The sequence below is a fragment of the Salvia splendens genome, chromosome 5 (assembly GCF_004379255.2).
Source record: "Salvia splendens isolate huo1 chromosome 5, SspV2, whole genome shotgun sequence".
Taxonomy (NCBI): domain Eukaryota; kingdom Viridiplantae; phylum Streptophyta; class Magnoliopsida; order Lamiales; family Lamiaceae; genus Salvia; species Salvia splendens.
In genome coordinates this window covers 6,414,853-6,426,334 of record NC_056036.1, presented here as the reverse complement: position 1 = coordinate 6,426,334, position 11,482 = coordinate 6,414,853, and the positions used below count along the sequence as shown (strand labels likewise).

The 11,482-nt window shown below is 42.4% G+C and overlaps 1 protein-coding gene across 1 annotated transcript; it reads left to right on the top strand.

The window, feature by feature from the left end:
• Nucleotides 1-6,008: 6,008 nt before the first annotated feature.
• On the top strand, nt 6,009-8,305 carry LOC121802966 (ABC transporter G family member 6-like). Its single transcript, XM_042202664.1, has one exon. It carries the CDS (start codon nt 6,011-6,013, stop codon nt 8,192-8,194), a length of 2,184 nt encoding a protein of 727 aa, XP_042058598.1. The 5' UTR covers nt 6,009-6,010; the 3' UTR covers nt 8,195-8,305.
• Nucleotides 8,306-11,482: the final 3,177 nt, after the last annotated feature.

Below are 11,482 nucleotides of genomic sequence, written 5' to 3'. Positions count from 1 at the left end.
CATTCTTATCGGACTCTAAGTCCTTATTATCGGCATCCAGCTTCACCAAACGAGCCAGAAGCTCGTCATTCTTCGTCTGATCGGCTATAGCTCTTTTCTCAGCTTCGTCTAAAGCCGAAGAGTACAGCCGCTTCCAGTGAAGTACCTCCAGCTCCTTGAGAGTTAAGAATACAAAGCAGCTACGTCAGTTCGGCATTTCAGCTTACCGAGCAGGTAGTAAACCACAACAGGAGTAAGAGAGTACGAAAGGCTATACGAAGACACAAGAGCAGAAAGAAGAATTTTTTCATTCATAAGAAAAAAAATTTTCTATACAAGGAGGGCTTCAAGGCCATTTTACATAAAGGAAGAAACTAAACTAAGAGAAGGGAGACGAAATCATACTTCGCTAGCTTCGTCTCCACCTTCTCGGTGAGGTTCAGCTTCCTTCTCATCTGCTTCAGCTTCAGCCTCTGCCTCCTTGCTCTCCTCAGCCTGCTCGGCGCCACCGTAGCCGATCTGCTGCGTCTCCTGATCGGCTTCCTTCTCCGGATGCCCGGCTCGCTCGACTTCGGCCTCCCGCTCCAGCGGCTCGGCCTCACCCTCTCCGTTGTAAGTCGAAGCGGGTGAAACGGGTCCCACGGAGGCAAAGATAGCCTCCAGGTTCTCGTCCCGATCAGCTCGACAACTCCGGACTCGGTCTGCAGAAAGCAGGACCGAGGATGAAGCGAGCTCCTCAAGGAGCGGCAGATTCTGAAGCCGAGCTGCTATCTCTCGGCTGTACAGAGGCAGCACGACATCGGCCCCCTGCTCGCCCTTATCGGCAATTAGCCTTACCAGGCTACCGACAAAGGCCGAGAACTGGCTGCTCAAAAAGAGTTTCTCCGTGTAAACACGGAGAGCCTCCCCTTGGGCAACCACGGCAGCAGCATCGCTCCGCTTCGCCTGCTCTCGCTGGATGACGAGCTGGTTTTTGGCAAACTGAGCTTCATCCTGGGCCGAAATCCTAGCAGCTCTGGCCTTCTCAAATTTAGCCTCAGCCTGTTCGGCCCGATGACAAGCAGCCGCCAACTTCCTCTGCATCTCGGCATAGTCATTGGACGCTTTGGAGAGTTCGACGGCGACGAGCTTGGAGAGCATATCGTTCCTCTGAAAATGGATAAGGAAAAAAGTCAACAGAGGGCACCAAAAATACAGGACAGAAGCCAGGCCAAAGAATCAAGAAGACAATTCACCTCGGCGAAGTCCGTGGGCCATAAAAATGGCTCACAGATATGCTCCGAAGGAGGCGCCAAGACCACGTCTTTCTCTGGCGCTCTCGGGGGCTTCTGGGTCCTCCCCTTCCTACTTGCCGAAGTCGACTCCGGCTTCTTTGGACCCGAAGAGGTCTTTTGCCTCTTCGGATTCTTCTCGGCATCAGGCGCCGAGCTGGTAGCCTTCTCTTTCTCCGGCTCCTCAAGCTCGGAGGACTTTCGGATAGCCTTATTCAGCATGAACACTGCCAAAAAGCAAGAAAACAAGGTTAGTTTTCTTCGTTAAAGCAGTAGAGCATAAAGATAAAGAGAAATCCTCACCCTCGGCCTCTTCGTCCGAAGACGAGATATTGAACACGAGGTCGCCCTTGACGAGCTCAGTTTCCGAATACTGTTTCCTAATCATAGGAATCTTATTGAGCTCGCCCTCGAGCTCGGCCAACGGTTCTAACCGAGGATGGGGAATCACGGACTTCGGCCTTCTCCAAGGAAAGCCCGGAGCCGAAGTCCTATTATAAAAAAAGAAACGGTTTTGCCATTTCGGCCACTTGGTTTTGCAGAAGGCCCTAAAAGGCTGTAAGGGGATCAAGTAAAACCAAGATCCCTTCCTTTTAAACTGGAAAAAATTAAGGATTGCCCTCAGAGACAGATCCTTATCTAGCCTACGCAGTTCGGCAGCAAAAGCCGATAAGTGCCTCCAAGAGTTCGGAGTCACCTGACCTAAAGGGAGTTGAAAAAAATCAAGAAGCTCTACAAAAGGTGGGGGAAGAGGAAAACGAAGCCCGCATTCTAAGCAGGCTTCGTAAACGGTGGCATAACCCTCCGGCGGGTCGTTAGCCCTATGATCATCGTCGGGAACCACCGCCTTCCCCCCAGGTAAAAAATATTTCTCGTGAAGGGATATCACAGTATCCTTACTCAAGATACTGTGAAAATACTCTACGGTCTTCTCCCCGGATTCTTTCCGGCTAGAAGACCCCTTATCCCCTTTCCTACCGCTACCCGACACCGAAGAAGAAGAAGAAGACATTTTTCTTACTTTTGAAAGTGAAGAAAGTCTGAAGAAGCTCTTGAAAGCGGAAGAAAATTTCTCGAGAAAGAGAGAGTATAGAAGACGCAACAGCAAAGGTGTTCAAATGAGGAAGAAAGAGCATATTTATCAGATTCGGCGAAGATTTCAAAATCGTCGCACCGTTTCGAATCCCACCTTTTCAGGATTCAACGGCCGGATTTTACTGTCGCATTTAATGCAGTCACATGCAAGGCACGTCCCCTGACGTCAGCCTCCCCCGTACCTTTATCCAGAATGCCGAAGTGACTCGCTTCGCCGAAGTGATTCACTTCGTCTTTCGGGGGGGGTAGTGATGGGGTACGGACTAAACAAGCCCAACAGCAATGACGGCCCATCAGCCCGAAGCCCAAGGAAGAGTATGAGTTCGGCATGACCAAAGAGTTCGGATGAGTTCGGCATTACCAAAGAGTTCGGCCTCAGCCTACAGCTCGGTAAAAGCCAACCAATCAAGCTCTGCTCTCAGGTCGGCATCAAGCTCTACTCTCAGATCGGCAACCAAAGCAGTTCGGTCTCAGTATTCGACCGAACAAGGAGTTAGTGGACCCATGCAGGATTTCCACAACTTCCAACACACCCACTACCACGTGGCGTCAACTCAGGCCACGATCTTAGGCCATGACCTACACGACATCCACGACCTAGAGTGATGATGTAAGCCACGATCTTAGTTCAATGTATAAATAGAACTTAGATCTGGTAGAAAAGGGTTAGAATCTCTCTAGAGAAATAATCATATAGCAAGTCTGTGTTGTAAGCTGTAATTCGCAGATCAAGCAATACAAACCTGCCCCCATTTCTCCCCGTGGACGTAGATTTACCTCAGTAAATCGAACCACGTAAAATTCTCTGTGTCATAATCTTCATTCTCTACCAGCATTTATTAACATCAATAATTCGCGGATCCATCACAGCTGCAAAAGCTTGTTCCCCACCTCCTCCGCCTTGCTCACCGCCGATCGTATCCACGACATTGCCAATACTGAGATATCTGCTTCTGATGCCTGATTTTTGAGTTTGTGTTGCCCACAGCTTCAGCCTTTCAGCGAAATGGTAAACTGACTGCGAAGTAAGACTGCATTTGCCGTTGATTGCTCGCCAAATGCAAATAAGAGTAATTAATTTAGCTCCAAATTAATAGACCGGTTTGAAAATATCAATACAAATGGATTATGGTTGATTTTATTTGTCCCACGAAATAAATGTAGTTTATTTTTATTGCTTCGTATTGAATATAGTTAATCGAAAATCTCCCAACTTTTCTAAGTTCATAAACATAACTATGCTTCTCTATTTTATAGTGATCCCTTCCGATTTTATAATAAGGTGTTGTTTTATAAGTTAGTCTAATCGTCTCTACTCAATATGTTAGGAATCTGGTGTCAATTTTATAAGTTATTTATTTTTAATGAAAAATATATGGACGGTTATATACTGTTAAAAAAGGCTGCAATCTTATGGCTAGCCCAAGAAAAAAAAAGTTTTTTTTGTTGTTGTAAGGAAACGAAGCCTATTCAACCATTTGATTAATTGATTATTTTATTATAGTTTGCTTGTAAATTATAGAGCTTCTGCCCCTTTATAATTTTACATATTAATTAGAAGAATTTATATTTAAATTAAAGTATTCATTGTTTATTTCATCTAACTATGTAACATAGAGAATTTTGATTAGTATTCATGTTTGCATGAACAGTCAAATAATTGACGTTAGATTTAATTTATAATCATAGGGAAGTTCGATTAATGTTCGTATTGACATGAATAGTTGAACAATCGACCCGTCATAATTGGCAAATGGCCATAAATAAAATGATTCCACCGAATCAGGATTCCAAGTTAATTTACTCAACTCGTTATGAGCATAAATGTAAACCGGAATAGTCTATACTAGTAAAGTCGGATAAAATCATACTTAAATAATTTACATAAAAACTTGTGAAGATACGTGATTGACATTCATATAGAAAAAATACTCTACTCGTCATATGAGCATAAATGTTAAACGGAATAGTCTGTACTAGTAAAGTCGGATAAAATCAGCACTTAAATAATTTACATATAAACTTGTGAAGATACGTGATTGACATTCACATAGAAAAATTTGATAATTGAACCCAAGGGGAGTGTTACGGATCAACGAAACAAAAAAAAAGCATAGTTATAACTACCTTTTGAAAAAATATCCCATAACTTTAAAATATATATAACTTTTTCAATTTAAATTATGTTTTCGCATAACATATATCAAATTAAAGATAATTTCATAAGGATTCTAATGAGATCCATTTGCATATGTTCCGATGTCAAAAATTTGAAATTTTTTTTGAAAATTTTCAATTTTTTCGTACAGTAATAAATGTCAGCATAGTATATAAAATATGTCAATATAATACATGTAAAATGTCAATATAATCAATGTGTTAACATTCTCAAAGCATTAAGTTGACATTCTCAAAGCATTGGGTTGATATTTTCGAAACATTATATTGACATTTTCATCCAAAACCCTAATTTTGTAGTTTTTTTTATCTTTTTCGATTCAATTAATAAAATTTAAAATTACACATGACAAATTTTAGACCACAAGATTTCTAAAATTATATGACCTTAAATTAATTGTAGTTAGTAATTAAAAGATGAGTTAAACAATTGATGACTCTCCTTAACCCAAATACGGACACTCCAATATCCTATAGGGTCCAAATTTTTGTTGGGCCTCATCTTTCCGCCCAATAACAAAGGAGCAACTATAATGAAATTCGTTAGGATTATACTTCTATCAATTACTATTCCGAACATTCCGAAAAGCTTGTAATAACTAATAATACATCAATCTATTAATTTTGTCAATAATGGCTGCCAAACCCATACTAATTTTTATGAAAAACTGAAAAACTGTTCGACACATAATGAAATCAATAAATTAGTACTCTTCCTCCGTTACCCATTAATTGTTCACTTTTGTTATTTTCATCTGTCTCATATCAATTGTCCACTTTTATTTTTATCATAGGATAAGTAGACCTCACATTTCACTAACTCACTCCACTCATATTTTATTACAAAACTTATATAAATGTGAGACTCATATTTCCACTAACATTTTCAACTCACTTTCTTTCACATTTCTTAAAATCTGTGTCGGAATCAAAGTGGACAATTATTGAGGGACGGAGTAAGTATCAGTGGATGGATTTATCTTATAGTTTCCGACAATTGAGATGTTTATGTTCAATTCTTTATTAGAGTTATTAAGGCCGTCAATTTTAACTTCACAGGTTACAACGTTGCCCCAATTTGGTAAAGGCAAAACAGTAGATTACCATCCCCACCTAAATGAATCACGCCTCAACAAATCAGAGACATGCACATGTCTTGACCCAATATAGCCATACTTGTAGAAAAAGATTAGGAGATGTAGGTCACCTCTCATATCTATCCATCTCCACAAATTCAATCCCACACTCCTACACATGATACTTCATGAAAAATAACGGCAGCAAAATCTGTATATCAATTCATAATTTATAAACTAATCATCACTTCAAGATTCAAGAAAGTGTGCCAACATATTAAATCACCACTTTGACTTTGTTAATTGCTCACAACTCCTACAACTCACCACCTAATTGCCACCGGCTTCATACATATAAATATATTTCTTCTCCACATTGTAGTTCTCACAAGCAAATAATTTCGTTGAGCAATGTCGAGAGTAGTCGCCGATAATTCATATCTCCCTTCGCCGTCTCGAGACAACATCCCGCTGAGAGAGGTGGCCCGCGCTGACTCATCGCCCACGCTCGGCCACCTCCTCAAGTGTATCGGCGACCTCCAGAAGGAAGTCGCAAGCGACGAGACGCCCGTGCACCAGGCGCTCGCGATCAGCGGCTGCCCCGAGCCCCGCTCGATTCCGTTCGTGCTCTCGTTTACTAACATCACCTATAGCATCAAGGTCCGCCGCAAGTTCGCCCTCCGCCGCCGCGCGGCTGCGGATCCGGAGTCCGGCGAGCGGGCTTTCTCGTCGACGAAGACGATCCTCAACGACATCTCTGGTGAGGCGCGTGACGGCGAGATCATGGCGGTAATGGGCGCGTCGGGCTCGGGGAAGTCTACGCTGATCGACGCGCTGGCGAATCGCATGGCGAAGGGGAGCGTGAAGGGAGAGATCACTCTCAACGGGGAGCAATTGGAATCGAGGCTGTTGAAGGTAATCTCTGCTTACGTCATGCAAGACGATCTCTTGTTCCCGATGCTTACCGTGGAGGAAACCCTAATGTTCGCGGCGGAGTTCCGCTTGCCGCGGACGCTCTCGAAGTCGAAGAAGAAGCTCCGAGTGCAAGCGCTGATCGACCAGCTAGGGCTCCGCAACGCGGCGAACACTGTCATCGGCGATGAAGGCCACCGCGGCGTCTCCGGCGGAGAGCGGCGGCGCGTGTCAATCGGGACGGACATAATCCACGATCCGATTTTACTGTTCCTCGACGAGCCTACCTCCGGATTGGACTCGACCAGCGCGTACATGGTGGTGAAGGTGCTGCAGCGTATCGCGCAGAGCGGAAGCATCGTGATCATGTCGATCCACCAGCCGAGTTATCGTATTCTCGGATTGCTGGATAAAATGATCTTCCTATCGCGGGGGCAGACTGTTTATAGTGGTTCGCCGTCGAATCTGCCGGTTTTCTTCTCCGATTTCAAGCATCCGATCCCGGAGAATGAGAATCGCACCGAGTTCGCCCTCGATATCATTCGCGAGCTCGAGGGCTCCCCCGGTGGGACTAAAACCCTCGTCGAGTTCAACAAATCGTGGCAGGCGCTAAAGAGAGGAAACGACGCCGTTCAAACAAACGGATTAAACTTATCACTAAAAGAAGCTATAAGCGCGAGCATTTCGAAAGGGAAGCTCGTATCCGGATCTGCCGCGGCCGGGGCTGCCCCAACCTCACTAGTCCCGACGTTCGCAAACCCTCACTGGATCGAAATGGCGGTTCTGTCGAAGCGGTCCGTGACGAACTCGAGACGGATGCCGGAGCTATTCGGCGTCCGTCTCGGAGCGGTGATGGTGACGGGTTTCATCCTCGCCACCATGTACTGGCGGCTCGACAACTCCCCGAAGGGGGTGCAGGAGCGGCTCGGGTTCTTTGCGTTCGCCATGTCGACGATGTTCTACACGTGCGCCGACGCGCTGCCCGTGTTTTTACAAGAGAGATACATATTCATGAGGGAGACCGCGTACAATGCGTACAGAAGGTCATCTTACGTGGCCTCCCACGCGCTGGTCTCACTGCCGTCTCTGCTGTTCCTCTCATTAGCCTTCTCCGCCACGACCTTCTGGGCTGTAGGGCTGGACGGGAGCTTTATGTTCTACCTACTAATAATATTCGCGTCTTTTTGGTCGGGAAGCTCATTCGTAACCTTCCTGTCCGGGGTCGTGCCACACGTGATGCTGGGGTATACGATCGTGGTGGCGATTTTAGCGTATTTCCTGCTATTCAGCGGGTTCTTCATAAACCGGGACAGGATCCCGGGGTACTGGATATGGTTCCATTATCTCTCGCTGGTGAAGTACCCATATGAGGCGGTGCTGCAGAACGAGTTCGAGGACCCGGTGAAGTGCTTCGTGCGGGGGGTGCAGATATTCGACAACACGCCGCTGGCGTCGGTGCCGGGGGAGCTGAAGGGGAAGCTGCTGGACAGCCTGAGCAGCTCGCTGGGGATTAAGATCACGAGCAGCACGTGCGTGACAACGGGGGCGGACATACTGCAGCAGCAGGGGGTCACCGATCTCACCAAGATGGGGTGCCTTTGGGTGACAATCGCGTGGGGTTTTTTCTTTAGGATTCTCTTCTACTTGTCGCTCTTGTTTGGCAGCAAGAACAAGAGGACTTGAGCGCTTCCACCCCTTAAATTTGCTTACCTAATATACTCCTTTTCTCGCACTTTTTCAACTGTATTGTTACATAAAACTGATGCAATTTTCTGCTTAATTTTGTTCTTTTGTTCATAATTGTATCTTAATTATACTCGTTTTCTGTTGCCGATTTTTTTTATTGGATTTTATGTTTCTTTTAGTTTTAGACATTATGTAGTGACCCCGTAGTAATGTGTAAAAGACAAAACAGAAAGTCAATAAACAAAAATCCGTTATCACAGCTTAATTTCTAATTTGATTTGAAAGGCATAAAATTTGACTACTATGTTAGTGTTTGTGACTAATTTTTATCTTTGACTTCTCATTTGTTTTGTCACACGTGGAATTTAGATGACAAGCAGGTAGACGGCAATTGACTTTTACTTTATGTTGATTCCCGAGCTGGACGGATGTCCCGTCGGATATCCCGACGGATTTCCCAAAAACACCTCCTGCCACGTCATAAGGACATCCCATTGCACTGTCACGTCATAAGGACATCTCACTACACAATGGCGGACATCCACTAAAAATAATAAAAAATTGGGACGTCTGTCGGGACGTCCGTTGTGTCAACGCAATGGCGGACGTCCCGACGGACATCCCGGCGGACGTCCCGGAAAGCTGCGGAACTCAGGTGTCCGCAGAGGACGTCCGTATCCGTCGCGACAATGGCGGACATCCCGCACGCCGATCGGATGTCCCACACGCCGGTCGGACGTCCGCCGGGACAGGTGCCATTGCTGATGCTCTAATTACTCTTTTTTTTTAACAAAATTGCAACTCCTTTTTTTAGGTGAGGCAGATATTGACCATGATTGTGAATGGTCGATTGCAAACGTACAAGAAACAAAGTTTTACTAATTGTATGCATAATGATAACAAATAGTGAGTAAAAATAAACAAATACAGTACAGTAGTATATAATTGCATTTGATAACATGATTTCTTTATGTTTTCGGTTTGGAACTGGTCATGTATTGTCATTCATTACTCAGAAGTCAAATCAATATACTTTTCACTTAAAATACACTGATATCATGCGTATACTCATCAATGTACAAAGATACGCATGCACTAATAATTTGGCAATTAAAATGCAAATTTATAACTTGAGTAAAAATAAAACATCTTTGTTTTATGCATGTTAAATTTTTAATACTAGTTATATGGAGTATAATTTGTATGTTTTCCAATTTTCATTTTTTTCCCAATAAGGCATCAATATAACTACATTTTGTATAACAAAAATAAAATACTCTCCCCGTCCACGAAAAATAGACAAGTTCTGTCATTTTGGACCGTCCATAAAAAAAATAGACTAAGTTCAAAAATGAAAGTTTTCAACCAATACTAACCGTACACATTATTCTAAATATGGACCTAACAATCCACTAACACTCATTTCACTACCTTTTCCCTCCCTCTATTACTTTTCTCATCTCTCTTTTACTTTACTAATTATACATTAAAACTCGTGTCATTCAAAATCTTGTCTATTTTTCATGGACGGAGAGAGTTTTAAACCATTTTTTTCATAATATCCAATATCCCGTATTCATTTTCAATAATGGGACCATAGTCCATACTATATATTCCCCTCGTCTCTGAAAAGTATGAATTATTTCCTTAATAGTCCGTCCCTGAAACTTTCTTATTTTGGAATAGTACCTGTACGCATCATTTTATTTTCAATTTTACTATTACATTACACTACTAATAACATAGACTGTAGAGTCTACTTTCGTCTAACACTATTTAGACTACCATTTATCACTCTTTTACTTTAGCAATTATACATTAAAATCCGTGTCGAACCAAATGTTCATATTTTTTAGGGACGAAAGAAGAATGACTGTTATTTTGATAGTAACTTTTTTCGTCACGTTTGATCCCATAAATTTTATTTTCTTCTATTGACTAGTACTCCCTCCGTTCCTTGTTAATTGAGCAGTTTTTTTTATATTTTATTTTGAGAAGTTTTAAGATAACTGAGTCATTCCTATTTTTGGAAAAAAAAAGTAACTCTCTCTTATTTATTCTCTCTTTATCTTTCTTACTTTACTCTCTATTAATTTATTCACCATTACTTAACAGACTATTCTTAATCATCATGCTCAAAATAAATGTCTCTATTAACAAGGAATAAAGGGTGTACATGTTAGCGGTATAACCATTTGCAAATTGAAAATATAAGTCATGTAGATTCATTAGTTTAGTTTGTTGCATTCTAGTGCTCCACTTTGTAATCTTATTAACTAAGTTCAAATTTATCCATTTAAGATATATTACTCCCTCCGTCCCATGTTACTTACACTTTTGCTTTTCGGTTCGTCACAAACTCCTTACACTATTTATAGTTTAAGTTAGAATTAATGCATTTAATTAATATGTTAGTTTAAGTTAAGAGATCATTTATTAAGTGATGTCTCATTACACTTAAAATTTTAATTTAATTACACTAAAAAATCAATCTCAAATTTACAGTCTAAAATGAAAAGTGCGAGTAACATGGGATGAGGGAGTAATAGATTAATAAACATGTTTTAAAATCCAAACCATGTTTTAAAATCCAAACCATGTTTTTAGCACTAGCGTGTCTAAGAGCATCCGCAATGGCGGACTTCCGCGCGGATGTCAGATCGGCGTGCGCGACGTCCGCCATTGTGCAACTGTTCAACGGATACGAACATCCGATACCGACACCGCATGTCCGCGCCTTTCCGCTGACGTCCGTCGGGACGCCCGCCATTGCGTTGACTCCCACGGACGTCGGCGCGGAATTCCCGATTTTTGCATTATTGTTTTAAAAAAAATTCTATAAATACGTCTCGTTGTATTTCATTTCATTCGCACCACTTGTTTTAACAAGTTTTTCTCTCTCTAAATTTCTTTTATATTTCCGTAATGTCTGGTACTGGTAGTGGTAGTGGTAGTGGTAGTGGTAGTGATAGTGGTGGTGGTGAGCATTATGAACACATGATGGTGATTTTTGCATTATTTTTTTTATTTTGAAAAAATAAACTTTTTTTTAATTAATGAAAATTTTATTCCGTATTCGTTTCGAATTTTTCTTCCGTAAATTGTTAAATTGGTGAATTGCTGATTTTTTTAATGTGGGAAGTCTGTCAGGATGTCATTGGGATGTCCGTAACTGTGCAGTGGGATGTTCATATGACGCGGCTTCTACAGTGGGAAGTCCGTGCGACAAGACACGAGGTACCTTTGGATGTCTGTGGGGACATTCGCACCACCGCGGATGCTTAA